The sequence below is a fragment of the Schistocerca americana genome, chromosome 7 (genome assembly GCF_021461395.2).
Source record: "Schistocerca americana isolate TAMUIC-IGC-003095 chromosome 7, iqSchAmer2.1, whole genome shotgun sequence".
In the NCBI taxonomy this organism is placed as follows: Eukaryota; Metazoa; Arthropoda; class Insecta; order Orthoptera; family Acrididae; genus Schistocerca; species Schistocerca americana.
The window spans coordinates 94,905,034-94,929,611 of NC_060125.1; the positions used below are offsets into that span (position 1 = coordinate 94,905,034).

At 41.5% G+C, this 24,578-nt stretch overlaps 1 protein-coding gene across 2 annotated transcripts in view; it reads left to right on the forward strand.

Moving 5' to 3' along the window:
* The window catches only part of LOC124622447 (UHRF1-binding protein 1-like), a 442,870-nt gene that overhangs the window by 403,795 nt on the left and 14,497 nt on the right, over positions 1–24,578 (forward strand). For both annotated transcript variants that reach the window (XM_047148146.1, XM_047148147.1), the window contains one exon: positions 136–287. In XM_047148146.1, the coding sequence (XP_047004102.1) occupies positions 136–287 (152 nt within the window). The remainder of the gene's footprint in view (positions 1–135; positions 288–24,578) is intronic.

Consider the following 24,578-nt stretch of genomic DNA (forward strand, 5'->3'; position numbering starts at 1 on the left):
GTGTGAGAGGTGATGACATCAACCGAACAACTGCACACGTTTGACTGAATATTTTTGTTATAGATACTTTTATGTGACAAGAATTTTGTTTTTCATTGGTATATACTGTAACTGCATTCCTTTTTTAATAAACAGAAAATGCTGTGTATGAAAGTCAGATCTGCAAGTTGAAACAAAGTAATGAGGAACTGAAGGCTGAGAATGTTGAGCTGAAACGTCGGATGGGTGCATTGGAAAAAATTGCAGAAGAAAATTGCTCATTAAGACAAGCAGTGGAAGACTGTCAAGTAAGTCAAAATTAATGCCATAAATATTCATAGGAAAAGTATTAAGCACAAAAAATTTGTATCTTGAGAACACCAATAAGATTAGTGACATGTAAGGAATATAACGAGAGCGAAAATCGCAGTCATCTATTTCTGTTACTTTTGTTACTTGTACTAATCTCCTCAAATCTGGAATGCATGAGGTAGGTATATTTATAGTAGAATGAGTTTCTCAGATGTATACCGTAGAGAACATTTTTAATTGACAGTAAAATTGCTCCTGTATTAAAACAAACATTTAAAAACATCGTGAAGGTAGTTGCATAAAAGCTTGAAATTTGAAATATTGTTTCCTAAACAAATGTTATATCAAAAATGGGAATCAGAGAAGTATACCATTCCAGAATAGCATATGGTTCAGAATGAGAAAGATTGTGAATAAAATCCCAAAATCATTGGCCTACATTAATGGGAAGAGAATTGTGTAATACTGTAATTTTTTTAAAAAAGAAAAAACGCTGGAACAAAACTAGGAGACCTGATTTGTTGCTAGGATTATGGTACAGTAGTTAAAGGAGATAACATGCTTGTAAACAATTAATTTTGGATATTTACATTGTGCAAAGAACATTGTAAAATTACAGGTTGCTGCACGTTGGGGTCGGTCGTCTGCACTTTTGTTAACACTATCTTTGTTGTTCAGTCCACCTACCTCGATAGGCTTCTTGCTGATGTCCCTTCACTCTGTGATAGCAGAGACATGCTGGGCAGTCTAAAGCAGCGTTGATGAAACCACTACCTAATACCTACCACACAGAGGCCGCATAACTCTAGTTGAATGTCAGTTCCTGAAAGTTAATGATTAAAAAAAAAAAAAACAAGGCATTCAGCATCTTCATTCTACTTGCAGAAAAGTGTTTATAATTAGATTAACACTGCTTTTTATTCATACTGAAACACATGAAATGGCTATCGAGTTTGTATTTAATAGGGTAAAATGATATCATTCAAAGTTCACTGTCTGTATAACAAAAATTTTAGTAAGTCCGACCCGATTAATTTTCACATTCTACCAGTCACAAACCCACAACTATTCACGAGTTAAACATTCGGTCATTTCAGTGGTATTTCTCTTAAGAGGTACTCGCCAAAATATTCTGAACAGAGCACGAAACACGTCACGCGGAGTTGTTATTATGACCAGAAAGTTCACATGCTCATATCTCTCTAACTATTTAGTTTAGAAACACCAAACTTTCATTAAAATGTTCATAACTCTGGTCACTTCAGTCATGATATGTTTGAACCAAAATTAGCTCACTATTTTCTCATCTTGCAGAGTAATTTTAAGAAGCAATCTGACATCGTGTTATCCATAGACCGGCTAGCAAGCAACTCCTCTCGAGGTAGTCTCCTATCTGTCACTTCACTATTCATGCGGGAACAGCTTAATTCTGATTGGCTGTTGATCTAAATGACCAGTCAGAATGCTCCTTTTCAGATCATTCTCGCGGAAAATCTTGCCTTATCCAATCACTAATTTGATAGTAATTAATGTCAGCAAAACTTCAAATTCTTGTATTTTGTTTAATCAAAATAAACGAAGTGCAAAATATTCTTCAAATTGATAAAAAAACTTATTCCACCTCTAACTTCCATTCTGCGTACTTTTATACAAAATCAAGCGCACACCGACTTACGTCACCTGAATCGTGGTTGCAACATAACTTTCCCACAGTTTGTTTGTGCAAGGTTTTATGTAAAATGAAATATTAAATTTTAAAGTTAACCATTCTCATGCACTCACATGGCAAAATATAATTAAATAATAATTTTGACCGATTTTTGTATTACGTAATGCGCAGTGACTAAAGTTGTCTAAAGAAAATTCTAATTAATTGATTTTTATGAACTGATAATTTTGGAATGGCTTCAAATGATAGTGAAAGTCAATCTGTTATTCTTCCTAACTTGGTTTTAAAAAACAACTGTGGGTTTTAGGAGTTTTAGTTAATACTCTTTATCTCCAGAACTGTAATATATAAAAATCTGAAATTTTGACAGCATCATTCCATTAATAACAAACGACTGTGTACCAAATTTGAACAAAATTGGATAATAACTAATATGGATTATTTAGATTCGTAGATGAAAAAAAAATAGCCATCCTGCAGCCACTTTACTAGACGGCTGCATGCCTTAGTGCAACAAATGTCATCTCATAACAACTTGCTGCGTTACAAGGTGTCATTATTTATGGGTCTTTGTATAGTTGTAAACTTTGAATTACAAGCATCACACTGCTTATCCTGTGACTGATGAATGTGTTAGGGATACTATTATATGAGGGTCATTCAGAAAGTAAAGAAAGTTTTTTTTCTTTAAAATTTTTTATTTGATATAGCTAGACAAAATAGTATCTTACATACAATTTGATACCTAAAGTTATTACTTCTCTCCTTTTCTGCTACATCACTCCCCTCCCCACCTCTCCCCTCCCCTGCCCTCTGTCTACACTGCAGCACTTCACTGTCCACCAACCCCACCATACTATCCCTCCCCCTCTCCACCCCAACCTCTTCCTTACCCCACCCAGTAGCCATTCCCTTCATGCACTGGTGCTGCTGCTCTCTGTGTGGTTTCAGTTGCCTGAGACTGTAGTCATGTGTGTGAGCTGCATTTGCGTGAGTGAGTGAGTGATTGAGTGTGTGTGTGTGTGTGTGTGTGTGTGTGTGTGTGTGTGTGTGTGTGTTGTCTATTGTTGACGAAGGCCTTAATGGCCGAAAGCTTATTTGTGACAGTCTTTTTGTTGTGCCTATCTGTGACTCAGCATCTCCACCATATGGTGAGGAGCAACTTTCCTTTCATAGTATTGTTAAGTTTGATAGTTTAGCTACTTTTCTATGTAGTCACCATTCAAATATAGGCTTTTGTACTGTTTTACCAGTTTTTCTATGCTTTCTGCGTACATAATTGCTGCCAAGTTATTGATCCACTCATTAAGGGCTTCTTTAAGTTGATCATCATTTCTGTAGCAGTGTGTGTGTGTGTGTGTGTGTGTGTGTGTGTGTGTGTGTGTGTGTGTGTTGTCTATTGTCTTTCAATTTGGGAAATTGGTCATAATCACTTGGGGCTAAGTCTCGACTGTATAGCGGATGTCACACCATGCCACATTCCAATGGTGCTGTGAAGTCATTGAAGTTTCTGACAGTAGGCTGGTGCATTTATGGTCTCACACCTAGACATTTAATCGATGAGCAGGACACCCTTACGATCCCAAAACACCATAGTCATAGTCTTGTTTTGCTTTTTTTGGTTTCATTAGGGACTTTGAATCATGCCATTCCGTTGGTTGGTTCTTTGTTTCTGGTGTGAAATGTGATATCCAAGTCTCATTACCTGTGACAACATGTTTCAAAAATTCATCACCATTATTTTCCTCAAGTGATGAATACTTATAGCTCTATTAGCTACATGAAAGCACAGCTTCCAATTTGTAGCATCATTCTCAGAATGGAACATGGCTGTCTGGCCAGAGGCAAGTGGAGGAAATAAGTATCTGTAGCCATCTCACAATGGAATGGTCCAGTCTGACATGTTGAAACCTACCCTGAAATTTTTCACACGGGAATAATACTCTGAAAGAAATGCTCTATCAAAACTTAAGCTGCTAAGACACACTCTAAGAATTTAAAAAAACTTGAAAATTTCCAAATTTGTAGTTCACCAGGTGTCTGGGAAATATACATCCCTGCCTTAGCTGTAGCAGTCTGTGTGTGAGCAATACAGCAGGTACACACACTTGATTGACGGCACATCAGTAAACAAATAATACAGCACAATGTGATCATAATTTATAAAGCAAAATCCAGTTCCATTGATAGTTTCACTGGTGAAGTTGTTCACAGTTACTGTTCACTCTAATTTGCAACTTATTCAATACCTCATGCACACATTACTGCCAACTCCAGCATCTCGGACTGGAATTCAGTTGTCACGAGCCTACCCCCAGAATCCATTTCCCTCCTCACCCCTGTGACACACCACACACCAACCTTGTATATGCTCCCCAAAATCCACAAACCCAATAATCCTTTACTTCCCATTGTGGCTGGTTATTGTGCCCCACTGAAAGAATTTCAGCCCTAAAGACCAACACCTCCAACTAATTGCCTGTAATCTAGCCACCCATGACAAAGACACCAACCATTTCCTTCACTGTCTTTTCACCATCCCCACCTCTTTAACTCCTGGATCCCCACTCGTCACTGTTGATGCCACCACCCTATACACCAACATCCTTCATGCCCATGGTCTTACTGTTATTAAACATTACCTTTCCCAGTGTCCTTCAGACTCCAGACCCACTACCTCATTCCTCATACACCTTACGAACTTTATCCCAACACCCAACTACTCTTCCTTTGAAGGGAAAGCCTATAAACAAATTTGTGGCACAGCCATGGGTACCCACAGACAACCTCTTATGTCAACCTTTTTATGGGCCATGTAGAAGAGACCTTCGTAGCCTCCAAAAACACCATACGTCTTGTCTGGTTCTGGTTCACTGATGATGTTGTCGTAATCTGGACACAGAGGCAAGACACCCTATTTGCGTTCCTTCACAGCCTCAACACCTTCTCTCCTACCCGCTTGACATGGTCCTCCTCAACCCAGCCTTCCTAGATGTTGACCTCCTCCCCTCTGGTGGCCCCATCCACACCTCTATCAACATTAAACCCAACAACCACCAACTGTACCTGCATTTTGACTACTGTCTTCCCTTTCACACCAAAAAAATCCTTCCCATACAGTCTGGCAGTCAGGGACGGCATTATCTCCAGTGACAAGAATTTCCTTGCTCAGTATACTCAGGGTCGCACCAAGGCCTTCACAGGCCAGTGCTACCCACAGACTTAGTCTGCAAACAGATCTCCCATGCAATTCCCTCCCCCCCCAAAATCCCCTTTCCACCACGCCCAAGAACCAGCCACAAAGGAGTATCCTCTTTGTGACCTACCACCACCCCCTCAGACTGGAACAACTGAACTACAGTCTTCACCAAGGCTTTTATTATCTATGACCATGCACTGAAGTGAGAACATCCTACCCAATGTCCTTCCTACCCCTCCTAAAGTGGTGTGCCATTGCCCACACCCAATGCCACCCCCTTGCGACAAGATCATAAGTACCTGTGGAAGACACAGGTGCAAGACCTGCCGAGTCCACCCACCTAGTACTTCTTATGCCAGTCCTGTCACAGGTTTATCCTATCCCATCAGGGGCCAGGCCACGCCAACCCCCTGTCCACCAGGATGAATGGCTACAGTTGGCAAAGAGCAAAGTTGACCACCCTGGCACAACATGCAGCTGAACATAACATACTTGATTTCAATGTCTGGTTCACTACCTGAGCGATCTGGATCCTTCCCTCCACCACCAGCTTTTCTGACCCGCTCCAATAATTATCCTGGCCTCAACCTATGGCAACATAATGTCCCCAAATCTCCACCCAACAGTTTCCACCACCTCTGTCCTATCATCTTTTTCCCATTCTCATCTCCCACCCTGTTTATTTGTCACCCTCTGCCAATGCTCACGCCCATCTTTTCCCGCTCCTCCACCGGACAACGTTTCTCTCTCTCCCCACCTACTATCCCTTCCCCTTTCCCACCACCTCTAGACTGCTGTTTGCATCCCACTTGATAGTCGCATTCTGGCCCAATATGCTGGAGTTGGCAGACATGAGTGAATGAGGTGTGCTTGCTTGTGTGTTTGAATGGTGTGTGTTTCTCTTTTGCTGATGAAGGCTGTGGCCGAACGCTTTTAATTGTACCTGTCCACAACTTAGCATGTCTTTTTTACTGTAAGTAGCATTCTGTATTTTCCTGCCCTGTCGATATTCCTACCTGGAGTTTCCATTGTTTGATTTCAACTTATTCAATGTCCATAATAATTAGCAGGTGCCTTTCTGGTATCACTGAATGTTAACACTGGAGGTAAAACAATTAATTTTCTTTGCATTTTCTTCATATATGCTTGTGTAACACCACCTCTCTTTGTGCGGTTCCAGAGTTTCACAATAATGGGGTATCCAATTAATGTTTTGTATAAGAACGTAGGCTTCTGCGGCCGGTGTCATAGTGATTAAAATTCTTCTGGGTATTATGCCGCGTCATTGCTAAAAACTAACAATATTCATTATTATTAGTTTTAGCAATGACATGGCATAATACCCAGAAGAATTTTAATCACTATAATGTTTTGTACTTTGTAATTGTTGTGAGTCGCCGATCTTACAAAGTTCCGCCACGCAGTTACGCGCGTCCTCTACATGCGGCGCTGTGGCAGCAGCGCCACCTAAGCGGCCAGCCAGCCAGCGGCTGCTAGACTCAGACTCAGTTATGATTTGACTGCTAAAGTGTACACACATCTTACTCTGTTTACTTGATCTGTGACTTTCATGTGTTGCGTCTACCTTGAAATATATTTGTTCAACTTGAAGTTATAACAATTGGCGACAAGGTAGTGATTTTTCTTTTCCATCGTTGACCCACATGTTTCCATGGCTACTTTAGAGCAACTATTGCAAGGTCTCATAGAACAGCAAACACTTCTCACAAATGCGATTCGTGATTTTGTCACGGCATCAAATGCGGGGCGTGTCTCATCGTTGTCTCTCCCTCCTTTTCCTCCTTACGACGAGATGGCGGAAGACTGGTCTGATTACAAAAAAGGTCTTTGACAGCACTTCTTGGCGTTTCATGTTGCGGACGAACAAACATGTAAGTCTTTGTTCCTTTCACGGATTTCACCTCAAATGTATCAGTTGTTGTCGCAATTGGCTCCTTTGAAAGATCCTGCGTCTTTGTCCTTTGCTGAAATGTGCTCACTTCTATCCGTATATTTTCAAAAGCAAACACATTTGGTAGCCTCTCGTGTTGCCTTTTATCATTGTCAAAAACAACCGAATCAATCCTATCGCACTTGGGCTGCTGATCTTCACGGCCTCAGTAGAAAGTGTCAATTTGTTACTGATGTTCACAAAGAATCCTATGCCGATTCCATGGTACGGGATGCTATTATCCGATTGGCGCCCGACAAAGAAGTTAGGCAACATGCTCTTCAGTTGCCAAATCCGACTCTAGATGAAGTCCTATCCGTCGCTCAGTCTTTTGAAATTTCTCGCGGCAGTGAAGTGCAAATAGAGGCATGGGGCGACGTCAGGGAACTACAACCTCTGTGTGATGTTGACGAAGCATGTGGCGTGTCCCCGCCGGCCGACGTGGCCATAGTACGCTCCCAAGCGCAGCCTCGTCCTAACTGTAAACAGACCTCTAAGAAACTGCAGCAAAACCCATGGCAGCTTCCTTCATGTCTGCGGTGTTTTACGAAACATTCACGAGAAGATTGTCCACAATGTTGGGCCGTGTGTCACAGATGCAAAGAAAAGGGTCACGTGTCATCCATTTGCAAATCCGACTGCATACATGATGATCATGAACATGACGCTGATTCTGATTCTGTTTTGTCTGTCAATTGTACTTCTTCCCTTTCAGGGAAGTTATTCCTCACTGTCCAAATACTTGGTCGAGATGTTCGCATGCAGGTGGACACTGGTTCTGCTGCCACTATCATCAATTCTTAGACGTATCTTCAGTTGGGGTCTCCAATCCTGTCACCTCTCACTAGGCAATTACGGACTTACAATAAACAGAAGATTTCTCTCTTGGGACACTTTGATGCTGAGGTATCTTACAAATCAGTCGTTCGCACTGTTCCCATATTTGTGGTCAACCATAGTAACGCAGAGAATCTTTTTGGTTTCGATGCCTTTCGCGTTTTTGGGTTCTCCATAGATAACTCTGTAATATCGTCTCTGATGCTATTCCTTATGCTCAATTGGATTCCTTGTTGACAACATTTTCATCCCTTTTTTACATCTACATCTACATCTACATTGATACTCCGCAAGCCACCCAACGGTGTGTGGCGGAGGGCACTTTACGTGCCACTGTCATTACCTCCCTTTCCTGTTCCAGTCGCGTATGGTTCGCGGGAAGAACGACTGTCTGAAAGCCTCCGTGCGCGCTCTAATCTCTCTAATTTTACATTCGTGATCTCCTCGGGAAGTATAAGTAGGGGGAAGCAATATATTCGATACCTCATCCAGAAACGCACCCTCTCGAAACCTGGCGAGCAAGCTACACCGCGATGCAGAGCGCCTCTCTTGCAGAGTCTGCCACTTGAGTTTATTAAACATCTCCGTAACGCTATCACGGTTACCAAATAACCCGGTGACGAAACGCGCCGCTCTTCTTTGGATCTTCTCTATCTCCTCCGTCAACCCGACCTGGTACGGATCCCACACTGATGAGCAATACTCAAGTATAGGTCGAACGAGTGTTTTGTAAGCCACCTCCTTTGTTGATGGACTACATTTTCTAAGCACTCTCCCAATGAATCTCAACCTGGTACCCGCCTTACCAACAATTAATTTTATATGATCATTCCACTTCAAATCGTTCCGTACACATACTCCCAGATATTTTACAGAAGTAACTGCTACCAGTGTTTGTTCCGCTATCATATAATCATACAATAAAGGATCCTTCTTTCTATGTATTCGCAATACATTACATTTGTCTATGTTAAGGGTCAGTTGCCACTCCCTGCACCAAGTGCCTATCCGCTGCAGATCTTCCTGTATTTCGCTACAATTTTCTAATGCAGCAACTTCTCTGTATACTACAGCATCATCCGCGAAAAGCCGCATGGAACTTCCGACACTATCTACTAAGTCATTTATATATATTGTGAAAAGCAATGGTCCCATAACACTCCCCTGTGGCACGCCAGAGGTTACTTTAACATCTGTAGACGTGTCTCCATTGATAACAACATGCTGTGTTCTGTTTGCTAAAAACTCTTCAATCCAGCCACACAGCTGGTCTGATATTCCGTAGGCTCTTACTTTGTTTATCAGGCGACAGTGCGGAACTGTATCGAACGCCTTCCGGAAGTCAAGAAAAATAGCATCTACCTGGGAGCCTGTATCTAATATTTTTTGGGTCTCATGAACAAATAAGGCGAGTTGGGTCTCACACGATCGCTGTTTCCGGAATCCATGTTGATTCCTACATAGTAGATTCTGGGTTTTCAGAAATGACATGATACGCGAGCAAAAAACATGTTCTAAAATTCTACAAGAGATCGACGTAAGAGATATAGGTCTATAGTTTTGCGCATCTGCTCGACGACCCTTCTTGAAGACTGGGACTATCTGTGCTCTTTTCCAATCATTTGGAACCCTCCGTTCCTCTAGAGACTTGCGGTACACGGCTGTTAGAAGGGGGGCAAGTTCTTTCGCGTACTCTGTGTAGAATCGAATTGGTATCGCGTCAGGTCCAGTGGACTTTCCTCTATTGAGTGATTCCAGTTGCTTTTCTATTCCTTGGACACTTATTTCGATGTCAGCCATTTTTTCGTTTGTGCGAGGATTTAGAGAAGGAACTGCAGTGCGGTCTTCCTCTGTGAAACAGCTTTGGAAAAAGGTGTTTAGTATTTCAGCTTTACGCGCGTCATCCTCTGTTTCAATGCCATCATCATCCCGTAGTGTCTGGATATGCTGTTTCGAGCCACTTACTGATTTAACGTAAGACCAGAACTTCCTAGGATTTTCTGTCAAGTCGGTACATAGAATTTTACTTTCGAATTCAATGAACGCTTCACGCATAGCCCTCCTTACGCTAACTTTGACATCTTTTAGCTTCTGTTTGTCTGAGAGGTTTTGGCTGCGTTTGCTCTTGGAATGAAGCTCTCTTTGCTTTCGCAGTAGTTTCCTAACTTTGTTGTTGTACCACGGTGGGTTTTTCCCGTCCCTCACAGTTTTACTCGGCACGTACCTGTCTAAAACGCATTTTACGATTGCCTTGAACTTTTTCCATAAACACTCAACATTGTCAGTGTCGGAACAGAAATTTTCGTTTTGAGCTGTTAGGTAGTCTGAAATCTGCCTTCTATTACTCTTGCTAAACAGATAAACCTTCCTCCCTTTTTTTATATTCCTATTAACTTCCATATTCAGGGATGCTGCAACGGCCTTATGATCACTGATTCCCTGTTCTGTACATACAGAGTCGAAAAGTTCGGGTCTGTTTGTTATCAGTAGGTCCAATATGTTATCTCCACGAGTCGGTTCTCTGTTTAATTGCTCGAGGTAATTTTCGGATAGTGCTCTCAGTATAATGTCACTCGATGCTCTGTCCCTACCACCCGTCCTAAACATCTGAGTGTCCCAGTCTATATCTGGTAAATTGAAATCTCCACCTAAGACTATAACATGCTGAGAAAATTCATGTGAAATGTATTCCAAATTTTCTCTCAGTTGTTCTGCCACTAATGCTGCTGAGTCGGGAGGTCGGTAAAAGGAGCCAATTATTAACCTAGTTCGGTTGTTTAGTGTAACCTCCACCCATAATAATTCACAGGAACTATCCACTTCTACTTCACTACAGGATAAACTACTACTAACAGCGATGAACACTCCACCACCGGTTGCATGCAATCTATCCTTTCTAAACACCGTCTGTACCTTTGTAAAAATTTCGGCAGAATTTATCTCTGGCTTAAGCCAGCTTTCTGTACCTATAACGATTTCAGCTTCGGTGCTTTCTATCAGCGCTTGAAGTTCCGGTACTTTACCAACGCAGCTTCGACAGTTGACAATTACAATACCGATTGCTGCTTGGTCCCCGCATGTCCTGACTTTGCCCCGCACCCATTGAGGCTGTTGCCCTTTCTGTACTTGCCCAAGGCCATCTAACCTAAAAAACCGCCCAGCCCACGCCACACAACCCCTGCTACCCGTGTAGCCGCTTGTTGCGTGTAGTGGACTCCTGACCTATCCAGCGGAACCAGAAACCCCACCACCCTATGGCGCAAGTCGAGGAATCTGCAGCCCACACGGTCGCAGAACCGTCTCAGCCTCTGATTCAGACCCTCCACTCGGCTCTGTACCAAAGGTCCGCAGTCAGTCCTGTCGACGATGCTGCAGATGGTGAGCTCTGCTTTCATCCCGCTAGCAAGACTGGCAGTCTTCACCAAATCAGATAGCCGCCGGAAGCCAGAGAGGATTTCCTCCGATCCATAGCGACACACATCATTGGTGCCGACATGAGCAACCACCTGCAGATGGGTGCACCCTGTACCCTTCATGGCATCCGGAAGGACCCTTTCCACATCTGGAATGACTCCCCCCGGTATGCACACGGAGTGCACATTGGTTTTCTTCCCCTCTCTTGCTGCCATTTCCCTAAGGGGCCCCATTACGCGCCTGACGTTGGAGCTCCCAACTACCAGTAAGCCCACCCTCTGCGACTGCCCGGATCTTGCAGACTGAGGGGCAACCTCTGGAACAGGACAAGCAGCCATGTCAGGCCGAAGATCAGTATCAGCCTGAGACAGAGCCTGAAACCGGTTCGTCAGACAAACTGGAGAGGCTTTCCGTTCAGCCCTCCGGAATGTCTTTCGCCCCCTGCCACACCTTGAAACGACCTCCCACTCTACCACAGGTGAGGGATCAGCCTCAATGCGGGCAGTATCCCGGGCAACCACAGTCGTAGTCTGATCAGGGGATGCGTGGGACGAGCTGGCCGTCCCCGACAAACCCCCATCCGGACCCCCACAGTGATGCCCATTGGCAACAGCCTCAAGCTGTGTGACCGAAGCCAACACTGCCTGAAGCTGGGAGCGAAGGGATGCCAACTCAGCCTGCATCCGAACACAGCAGTTGCAGTCCCTATCCATGCTAAAAACTGTTTTGCAAAGAACGTCTGAACTAATCTACAGAGAGCGCAAACAAATCGACAAAATTTAAACGGTTATTAAAATACAAGATTGCCTAGTAAATGCAGTAATGCTGCTACTTGCGCACTGCTGACACTGCTCGGCGGCGGAAGGAGACTAAGCGAAATTACACTATTCAGGTACTAAAACACGATGCTACACTCTCAAATACTATAATACGCCCGAAATTTATGAATTAAACAATGCAAGAACCAAAAACACGCAAAGAAATTAAGAATTAAACTATGTAACAAATGAGTGAGCTAGGAGTATACGACTTGCTGCTCAGCTGCTTATCCAACGGCGGCAGGGAGCACACTGACTGTGACCAACCGACACTGGCCGTTCAAAACAAAACAGTAGACAAACGACTACGCGAATTTACACTATTCAGGTAGTAAAACGCGATGCTACAACTCTCAAATACTATAATACGCCCGAAATTTATGAATTAAACAATGCAAGTACCAAAAACACGCAAAGAAATTAAGAATTAAACTATGTAACAAATGAGTGAGCTAGGAGTATACGACTTGCTGCTGCAGCTGCTTATCCAACGGCGGCAGGGAGCACTTTTCTCGTGGGTTAGGCCGTTCAAACGACTTTGAAGCTCATATCATGCTCAAACCCACTGCTCGGCCTAAGTTTTTTGGGGCTCGGCCCATTCCTGTGGCCCTTTGTGATCAGGTCAAATGGGAGCTGCATCGTCTCACTGCTTCAGGGGTCTTGCTTCCTGTCACTTCCAGTGAGTGGTCCTCTCCTGTCGTTGTCATTGCTAAGCCAAATGGTGATATTTGTCTCTGTGGCGATTTCAAAGCTACTGTAAATGCTCAATGCCTTATCGACACTTAGCCTATGCCTCGACCTGAAGAATTGTTCACTGAACTTGCTGGAGGCCAGTATTTTTCTAAACTTGACCTGTCAGAAACTTATCATCAACTTCCTCTCGATGCTGCTTCCCGGCAGTCCTTAACATGCCTTTCGGCCTCTATCAATACCAATGATTGCCATTTGGGGTTGCCAGTGCCCCTGCTCTCTTTCAGCGATTCTTGGAAGAATTATTGCTCACCGTCCCTGGGTGTATAAATTACCAGGACGACATTGTTGTCACCAGCTCCACCACTGCCAAACATCTTCAAAATCTCCGCACACTTTTTCATGTCTTACATACTGCCGGTCTTAAGTGTAACCTTCAGAAATCAAAATTTTTTCAGGCATCTATCACGTACTTGGGGTTTCAACTCTCTCGGTATGGTATTCGTCCGCTTCAGCAAACTGTCGCTGCGATTGATGCCCTTCCTTGCCCTACATCTTTTAAGGAACTGCAGGCCTTCTTGGGGAAAATAGCATGCTATCACAAGTTTTTACAGTCCGCTGCTTCAGTGGCTCAGCTGTTGCATCGCCTGTTGCATAAAAACTGGTCTGCGTCATGTGATGCGGCTTTCCAGAAATTGAAGACTATGCTGAAACAGACCCCGTGCCTGGCTACTTATCGACCTGACCAACATCTTGTTCTTGCCACAGACGCCTCTCAATACGGAGTTGGTGCAGTTCTTGCACACCGTTTTTCTCACGGTTCTGAACAACCCATTGCTTATGCCTCCAAAATGCTCATGGATGCCCAACAAAAGTATTCGCAAATTAAAAACGAAGCTTTGGCCATTATTTATGCTCTTCATAAGTTTGGTGTTTTTCTCTATGGATCCAAATTTCATTTTGTTACGGATCACAAACCATTTGTTTCCTTGTTTCATCCATCAATGTCATTTCCCGACAAGGCTGCACACCGCCTCCAGCATTGGGCTCTTTACTTGTCTCGTTTCAATTATGAGATTCATTTCTGGCCGACGACTCAACATGCGAATGCTGATGCACTGTCTCGCCTTCCCATGGGTCCTGATCTGGCATTCGATAGGGACAAACTTTTGTGTTTCCACCCGGATGTTGCCGAGCAGCGGGTTGTGGACGGGTTCCCCATCACCGGGGACTGGCTGGCGGCTGCTACGGGTTCTGACCCTACCCTCTCCCGGGTTTTACGTTGTATTCAGAAGGGTTGGCCAGATCGTCCATCCGCTAAGACTTCTGATCCGTTGTGGAACTACTAAGCTTTGCGTTACCGCCTCACGGCTAGGGATGGTGTTATCCTCCTTTCCACCAAAAATGCTTCACCGTGTGTTGTGGCACGTGCGTTTTTGTGTGCTTTGGTCTTGCGCCTCCTTCACCAAGGGCACTGGGGTGTCTCTCGCACAAAATCTCTGGCGCACCGTCATGTGTACTGGCCTCGCATTGACTCTGAAATCGCACACATGGTCTCTGCCTGCAGCCCTTGTGCATCATAGGCTGCTGCCCCGATGTCATCTTTGTCACCGTGGCCTTCGCCTGAGAAGCCCTGGGAGCGTATTCATTAGGTACTTATTGGCTTCTCGTTATTGACGCCTATTCTAACTTTCCTTTCTTTGTCAGTTGCACGTCACCTACCACTGTGGCAACCACCAATGCTCTAGCTCGCATTTTCTCTTTGGAAGGCCTTCCCTGTACTCTTGTTACCGATAGTGGTCCGCAATTTGCCTCTTCCGATTTTGTGGATTTTTGTGCCCGTCACGGCGTCATGCATATCATGGCCCCTCCGTTCCATCCACAGTCAAACGGTGAGGCTGAACAACTGGTCCGCACATTTAAGTCTCAGATGAGGAGACTCCTGACTTCTTCTGCTGCTGTTGATGCGCCTCTCCAATTTCTGGTTTCTTACCGTTTCACCCCCATTGGTGACCACAGCCTGTCTGAGCTCTTACATGGCCGACAACCCCGCACGCTACTTCATCCTCTGCAGCCTTCCACCTCACAGGCGCGGGTGCCTTCGCTTGGCCGATTCACCGCCGATGACCTTGTATGGGTACGGGGATATGGCAGGCAGCCAAAATGGAGTCCTGGCTGCATCTTACAACACCGTTGCCGACGCCTATATGAAATCCAGATGGATACGGGTGTTGCAGTGCGTCATTCGGACCTCGTGTGCCGGCAACACCTGTTCCGGATGCCGCTACACCACCTTCGGCTCTACCTGACGCTCGGGATACTGGAATCTCTCATTACTCACAACACAGTCCTCTCGCCATCATATCGGTGCCAGCACAAGAACTGACACCACCAGGAGACAAGCCCATGCAGGAACCAGATGACCATCATCTGTCGGAGCAACTCTACTTGCCTCCTTCTCCTACAGACGTAGACACATCGCCCATGTCTGCTGTTATATCAACCGGACTTGCCGCAACAGGCAGATTGGTGCACGGGGCCCCAGCAGATTCAACCCCCACGTCTCCTGTCATCTCGACCCGTTATCATCGGGGACACTTCTTCGAGACTTTACGGCCAGTCAAACAACACGTATGGACATTAGCAATCTACAGGCCACCTCCATCAAGACCTGTGCAAAAACTTCAGAGGGGGGAAATGTGTTGTGACTCGCTGATCTTTCAAAGTGCCGCTGCGCAGTTACGCGCGTCCTCTACATGCGGCGCTGTCTGTCAGCGATGCAGCAGCAGCGCCACCTAAGCGACCGGCCAGCCAGAGGCCGCTAGACTCGGACTCAGTTATGATTTGACTGTTAAAGTGTACACACATCTTACTCTTTTTACTTGATCTGTGACTTTCATGTATTGTGTCTTCCTTGTAATATATTTGTTCAACTTGAAGTTATAACAGTAGTGATAAAATCTGAAGACTGGTATGCAGTCAAAATCGATATTTCTCCTGAAGACTTGCATACCTGTTATTTATTACTGGTTGATGATTTCTTGGACATTCATATGAATTATGTTGAGATTTTGTTAGAAATTGTGGAAAGGTTAGGTGAAAAAGGAAATAACTATGATGATTCTGTGTATTGTGGTTCGAACAGTGATTGTTTTGCTAATTAAAGTCCAAAGCAGAAATGCAGTACCTTCCTAGCCCAATGAAAACATGGAGAGCAATAGCTTTTGGTGGCAAAAAAGGGCTGTAAACTTTATTGTTAAACAAAGGAGGGAAAAAATGCCTAAAGTTAAGCTGTGTGAAAACCCGGTTTCATTTTGTAAAATCTGAATGTGAATTGTATTAATGGAAGAAAGATTCACACAGTACAAAATGTGCACCAAAATGAAACTCACAAAAATGTGAAAGAAGAATTATTGAACTATTTAGATCTTGAAAGACAATGCAATATTACAGAAGGAAATCTAGGCTTTGTCAATTGCAAGTGAGATGAACATTACGGATTTCCAGGCTTCTTCAGTCTGGTTAAACAGATTCAGCAAATGATTTAGGAAAAGAAGTTGCAAAATTACCAAGTTTACTTCAAGTGAACATGCAGAGGAGATGTCATTAACAGGTAGCTTCAGGTTATTTCCTAAAACATTGTGTATAAAGTGAGTCAGTCAGGTTTCATGCAAGAACTGCATGCAAGCCACAGTTTATTGTTTTGATCGAAAAAAAGAGTCCCTTGTGCAGTCATAAACAACAATGCCAGTGGGAAGTATCAGCGGATTACTGTTTCCACAGGTTTATATCTGTCTTCCAGAACCTCAAGGCAAATTAGCGCCAAAAATTTAAAAAAGAAAGACTGTGCAGCTGCAAAAATCTTGTAATTGATGCAACAAACTCTGGAAAAATGGGAGAGAATAATTTTCTGTATTTTACGTGAAACATCATCTTACCAGATGCAGAACATTATTTATTACATTTGTTGGACTCTTGGTCTCGATCAAATGACACCTTTGTGCATAGGATGACGGCAGCAAGACTGTTGATATAATTCAGATTCTGCCTGGAACTGTGGTTCAGACCCTAATAAAGAAATGTTTTGACAGTGTAAAGCATTTTCAGAAAATTGTTGGACAGTATTATTTCTGCTAGCTCTTTGGTTATTTTAGTATTATTAAAATCAGTCATTTGTGTGTTGTCAGTCTGCATCATCAGACTAAAACTAAACATCATTTGAAAAAAACCTTGAAGGCCCGTACTGACATGATAACATTTTATGAATAACTTAATCAAGTATTCATGGTACACAGCTCAGTATGCAGAACAAAAGCCATGTCATTTTTTTCTCCATCATAATTCTGCCTAAATAAAAACTAGTAATTACTGTGTAATGCCTGAGTGCATTAATTTTTCTTTTATCAAGTGTGACTAGTACAAGGCATAAATAAGGAACTGTTTCTCGGGGGGGGGGGGGGGGGGGGGCGCTTATAGGCGCTCAACATCGAAGGAACTGTTTCATTGTTAGTAAAATATGCATTATTTAAAAATTACCATAAAATTTGTGGTCAGAAATTTTTATAAATCTTTCATGTCAACAAATTAAAGTCCCCATTAATGGAAGTAGTCTGTAATGAAACATCATACACTACCTTGATTTTTACTCTGCTAGTCACCTGTGTAGCAATTACATCTGCAACATTTTAGGTGTGATTTAAATTCTTAAAATTTGATGTGCGCACTTAGGACTTCACGCTACATGGCGCTACTTTGTATCACCATGGCTGTGTGTGCTTATTCAGCGATTCACACACTAGGCAGGAAGTACTGTACAAATCATTGTGATAAGTGGCTCTTTGTGTGGTAAAACTGCAATGCGTCTTAGTGGATAAAATTTTGACATTGAATTTCTTTAGTTGTACTCTTCTCGTGTGCAAGATTTAAGGGTAGGTTACATGTCGGATTGGACTATTTCTTGTCAGAAGCAGATTTGTTGATCTTTGCTATCACATAAAAGCAGTAGAAAACCCATACGTAAGACACAGGTAATCTGCTAACAAACTGCATGTAGCATGTATGTGGGAAATTTTTAGACCTGGTAAATGGCCTCCCCCTATAGTACCACTGAGAATTTTCCAGCAGTTCTCACAAGGAAGGGGGGGAAAAAGAAAGGTGTCGCCTTTACCAATTGCAGACAAGAATGCATAACCTTACAGGTTAGAGAGAGGAAAAGTAAACCTTCCCTTGAAACTGTATGCATTCAGGATAAGCATTCAGAATTTGTCCTTATTATTAACTGTAGCAACACCTACAGAGTGCTTGAAATTAGGAGTAAAATCTCCAAATCTGGATGAAATATTTATAAAACATATTGGAGGTGATAAATTGTGCTGACATGTTAATTCCTATGAAAAGATCAGTTATTCAGTAAGTAGTGTAATACGTACCAGTCCAGAATTTGAAACAGTCTGGGTTAAGACTGGTCGCCAATCAAGTATTAAAAAATCGGCATGAGTTTTGAGAAAACTTGGAGAATCTAGTAGATGGTGTAGCTGGAAGTTTACCTGTAAGTCCTGGCTACAAATATTTTTATTGAGGCCTTTAAATATAATGCTATTTCTGAAGGTCTCTATAAACCATTACAATGGGTTCGCTTTGTAGTGAAGCATTCGAGATAAAACAACATGGGTGAAAGAAGCTGAAGAAATTCTCCAGGCATCTAAATGACATTCACTGCAGCATAACCTTTATGTTTGATATAGAGAGTGATTAATACATCCTAGAGCTGATAGTATCAGTAATGCTTAACAAGAACAAGAAACTAAAGGTTTTAGTGACAGCACTTGTTGGTCAATGGATACTGCATGATTTCATTCAGCAGAGCTCTATAGTGGATGATCGCTTTGAAGAAAATGGGAAAGGCAGCACCTCCAGAGAGCATATTACAATTCTTCTAGGAAACAAAAAAAATGCTAATGTAACACCAGAACAAGTATGTAACTGAATCAAAGGCTCTTTGAGGCTTATTGACATACTGAACAGGGTACACAAGTCTTATTGTGGTTGTATGTAGTGGTTTCCTGTGATAAAAAGAGTTTTGAGAAACATATTACTGATTCAAAAAACACATTTCTTGTAGATTGGGCTGAGAAATAAACTTAATTGAATAGGCAAAACTAGTGGAAAATGAACGTAAACTTGTCAATATCTTTCTTTTCTTATAGCCTGTAAACTGATTGTCTGAGCCATTCAGCAGTATGGTAGGGGGGGGGGGGGGGGGGGGGTGGAGGTGAGGATCTAACATGTAATCTGTGCCACTGTGAAACTTTTCATATTTCACATTCATGCAACACTGTCATAGGTGAAAGTTGTTTTAACCACAGTCAAAAACCCTTTTATCATTCTTGACAGCAAGCCTCTGGATTTGTAGTTTACTCTCTTTCATGCAGCCACCAAACCACTTAAACCAGGAATATAATCAGAACCAAAGTTGGAATCAGAGGATGCACAATTGTTTTGTCAAAATTGAAGTCAGAGGTGGAAGTGTTATTCACGTAATTATGAATAATGAAAGTTCTATATAACATAGCCATTTTATTTATTTACAGAACAAAATTAGTTATATTGAGTTAATTATATAATTAATGATCACAGCATGTAATTGAAACATGTATATTGAAAACAGAAAGAAATGTACATCCCCTTAACCGATAGTTTGGCTTTAAGAGTTGAAATGCAAGACAATAGAATTGAATGAAAGGCTGCTACTTTCACTAATCAACTTCTCAATTTCTTTTGCGAGTTGTGGCATTATCACAATGAAGATAAACAGTGATCCAGTGAATGTTGATTTTAACCCCCACCCCTCCTCTCTCTCTCTCTCTCTCTCTCTCTCTCTCTCTCTCTCTCTGTGTGTGTGTGTGTGTGTGTGTGTGTGTGTGTGTGTGTGTGTGCGCTAATGCCAGGGCTTGAATGCAAACATACATAAATTTATTATTTATATCTGTCTGTGACAATAGTCTTTAGATCTGTAGACTGTGTAACTAAATAAGGTAACACACCAGACAGTGCAGATGTTCATGGAAATTGCCATCTGAATTTGCTATGTGCTGGCTACTGACAACTGTGTGTAGATAAGAGTTAGGTCAAGTTCTGTAACGGGTTGTAGAAGATCCTTAACGCTGCCGAGTGCAGGTGGTACTTGCTGTACTGATGCTGGCAGCAAGTGTGGTGTGGCAGTTAGTGATGACCACCAGAAGTGATGACAGTCTAGTAACGAATGATGACATCTGTATAATGTTTTATATCACAATTATATAGTAAGTCAATGAAAATGTACAAGGGTCTCTTATTGGGGAAGCAGTCACCATTGCTTCCTTCATTCGTTTTTTGAATGCATAGACAAGCTACTCAATTCCTGTTTGAGTAGTAGATTCTTCTGCTTCTGGCTACAGGAATGTGGCTGTTGGCGGTGCAAGCAGTCACAGCAAGCAGCTAGATCCATAGATACAGACTACCAGAATAATAGGTGTGAAAGATTACGTATGATCTTCTGGATATATTCAAGAAAATAAAATTTGACAGAGAATTTTTGGTCAGATCGCTACATTAGTAAGGACCAGTTGTACAATTCCCGGCTAGCAGCCGCTTAAGTTCTATTCTGGAAGTAACGCAGAAAACGTGTTGTACAAATATGTAAAAAAGCCTAACCAGAGAATAACTACGGGATAACTAAACCGGTGATTGTGGCAGGAATAGCTACAGAATTGGTGATGACAAGATTTTTGTTAGAACAAGGAATGAGAAGAAACGGGGACATCACACAAATTATGGAAGAATAAGGCGATTCCAAAATTTATATAAAAATTTCGTAATACTTTTCGATCTCGTGCTTGAGAAACTGGTGCGTATTACTGAAATGTGAAACTGTTTCCTACCATAAAGCTTTTTGCTTGTAGTAGGCCTAATAGGCATTTGATATTGGTACTTCGTGAAGTATATTCTGTCGTGTTATAAAAATGACCATCTGTGCCAAAACAGTCTCGTTTATTTGGTGTGTGTTACAAAACTGCTGCAATATTAGAAAGGCCTATTTTGTTTTATCTAGCAGACACTGAAAAAATAGAAGTAATCACATCGAGAAACCACACCAGTCTTGGATATTATTTGTGTTAACAGCTTTTTCAGTATTAGATAACAACATTTCAATTGTTCATGTAGCAAAACGGTTGACGAACTTTGATGAGGTAATAGATTCTTTCGCAGAAAGGGAGGCACACCATGTAAAGCTGTAGTACGATTAGAGAGAAAAAAAAATGCTAGGAGTTAAGGATTGAAAGAATGAGTACTTTCTTGCTTGTCTGCTGTCTTTATTGGTTTTATGTATCCTATATTTAATTTTATGTACAGAAAACAGCAAATTTTAGCTAACAGGCAATAAAGAGTGCATATTTTCTGAAGAGTTCTTGTTCTCTCAATTGCAAATAATTCCATCCGCTATTAATTCCATTTTTAAAAAAAAAAAAAAAAAAAAAAGAGGGGCAGGCTGTCAAACCGGCCAACTGGGAGCAGGAGAGGCACCACAGGGCATTTAAATTTCCACTATCCTGAATATAGTTTGGTGGCATCCGTTACAAAATATAAACGTTTCAATTGCACAGAGCGAAATAGTGACATGCGATAGAAGAATACTGTATGAAGAGGCGTGGCGCTGCACTTTGGCACATTTAGATTAGATTAGATTAGATTAGATTTACTTTCATTCCAATTGATCCGTAGTGAGGAGGTCCTCCAGGATGTGGAACATGTCAGAAAAACAACAATACATGACAAATATTTAAACTAAAACAAATAAGCTAATGTACCATTCCACAGGTCCCAAGTGGAATGATCGTCATTTTTTAATGAACACTAAGAGTCATTTTACAAATACTATTGCACTGAATTTAAAATAAAAAAGTTTTATATTTATTTATAAGGTAAGAAACATGTAATACAACTACTGTAATACTTATTTACAATGAACACATTACTGCACTGAAATGGTGCAGAAGTTAGATTATACTTACACACACACACACACACACACACACACACACAAATTTTCAGTGAACACATTACTGCACTGAAATTGTGCAGAAGTTATGTTGTACTTATATACAAATCAGTTGGTTTTACTCAGAAATTCATCAATGGAGTAGAAGGAGTTGGCCACCAATAAATCCTTTAGGCTTCTCTTAAACTGAATTTCATTGGTTGTTAAGCTTTTTATGGCTGCTGGCAAGTTATTGAAAATGTGTGTTCCTGAATAATGCACACCTTTTTGTACAAGACTAAGTGACTTTAAATCCTTGTGAAGATTATTCTTATTTCTAGTATTGATTCCATGAATTGAGCTGTTGGTTTGAAAAAGTGATATATTTTTAATGACAAATTTCATTAAGGAATAAATATATTGGGAAGCTGTAGTTAGTATCCCTAGTTCCCTAAACAGGCTTCTGCAGGATGTTCTTGAGTTCACACCACATATAATTCTTACTGCACGTTTTTGTGCCCGGAAAACTTTAGCTTGGCTTGATGAATTACCCCAGAAAATAATCCCATATGACATTATGGAATGAAAGTAAGCATAGTATGCCAGCTTTTTCATTTTTATATCCCCTATGTCTGACAAAATTCGCATTGCAAACAGAGATTTGTTAAGACGCTTCAGCAGTTCTGTGGTGTGCTCCTCCCAGTTGAATTTATTATCAAGCTGTAATCCCAAGAATTTAACACCGTCCACTTCTTCTATCTTCTTGTCATCATATGTTAGACATATACTCTTGGGACACCCCTTACAAGTTCTGAACTGCATGTAGTGTGTTTTTTCAAAGTTTAGTGACAAAGAATTGGCTAGGAACCAGTGATTAATGTCTACAAATATTTTATTGGCTGATCTTTCTAAGACTACACTTGATTTGCTATTTATTGCAATGTTTGTATCATCAGCAAACAAAACAAACTTGGCATCTGGTAATGTTACTGATGAAAGGTCATTGATATACACAAGAAAAAGTAAGGGCCCCAAAATGGAACCTTGTGGGACCCCACATGTAATTAGTTCCCAGTTGGATGATGCCTGATAGCTTGATACATGTCTCTTTCCTAATAACACCCTTTGTTTCCTGCCAGAGATATAAGATTTGAACCATTTTGCAGCATTTCCTGTTACACTATAATATTCTAGTTTACTTAAAAGGATATTGTGATTTACACAGTCAAATGCCTTTGACAGATCACAAAATATACCAGTTGCCTGCAATTTTTTGTCTAATGAATTAAGTACATTTTCACTGTAAGTGTAGATAGCCTTCTCAATATCAGAACCTTTTAGAAATCCAAACTGTGACTTTGACAGTATGTTATTTGAGATAAGATGGTTATAAAGACGACTGTACATTACTTTTTCGAAAATTTTTGAGAATGCTGGCAACAGTGAAATTGGACGGAAATTTGATGCTATTTCTTTATCTCCCTTCTTAAACAGTGGCTTAACTTCAGCATATTTCAGCCATTCGGGAAATATTCCACTGATAAACGACTGGTTACACAGATAGCTTAATATGTTACTTAGCTCAGAATCACATTCTTTAATTAACTTTGTTGATATTTCATCATACCCACTAGATGTTTTTGATTTTAAAGATTTTATGATGGACATTATTTCTGTTGGGGTAGTGAGGGTCAAATTCATATTATGGAAGTTACTTGAAATGTCTGGTCTAAGGTAATCCATAGCAGCATCTACCGAACCTGACAACCCCATCTTTTCAGTAACAGTTATAAAATGTTTGTTAAAAAGTTCTGCAACACTATACACATCTGTCACCAATGCATCATTTACTCTTAATGCTATTTGTTCCTCTTCATGTCTGGTTCTACCGGTCTCCTCCTTCACTATATCCCATATTGTCTTTATTTTGTTATCTGATATGACTATCTTTTCCTTGTAATATATTTGCTTTGACATCCGTATTACAGTCTTTAATATTTTGCAGTATTTCTTATAATGTGCTATAGCATCAACCAAATAACGTCTTACATTTCCTCGAACACGTATGTTTTATGCTTCAGACGTCTCAGAAAGATGTGTGCAACGAAAAAAGTGTTCAAATGGCTCTGAGCACTATGGGACTTAACACCTGAGGTCATCAGTCCCCTAGACTTAGAACTACTTAAACCTAACTAACCTAAGAACATCACATACATCCATCCCCAAGGTAGGACTCGAACCTGCGACTGTAGCAGCAGTGCGGTTCCGGACTGAAGCACCTAGAACCGCACGGCCACAACGGCCGGCTTGTGCGCAACAAGATGAACATATTTTTGAAAATTCGATTTTTTTTTGGGTATTGGCCCAGTTAGCAAATATTGTAGATCCGGGGCTGATGTGCAGAGCAGTCTGAGTTGTAGTGGGTAGTCTCCACGTGACCCGTGTTTACATTTAGTGATTTTCCTGTTTCCCCTTCGTTTATTCTCACGTCAAATGAAAACAAAATGGATATCTGTGGCCAGGAGCTATCAAGTGAATTAAAATACCTTCACATAAGTACGGAAGGCTAAAATATGTTATTAGTTTCAGATTTTATTTTATTTCCTCCTTTCTGACAGTCAAGCATTAATCGCCTTGCAGAAAATGAAGTTATTTTTGTCTGTTTTCTAAAGGAATTTGCCTCTGCAGAAAAA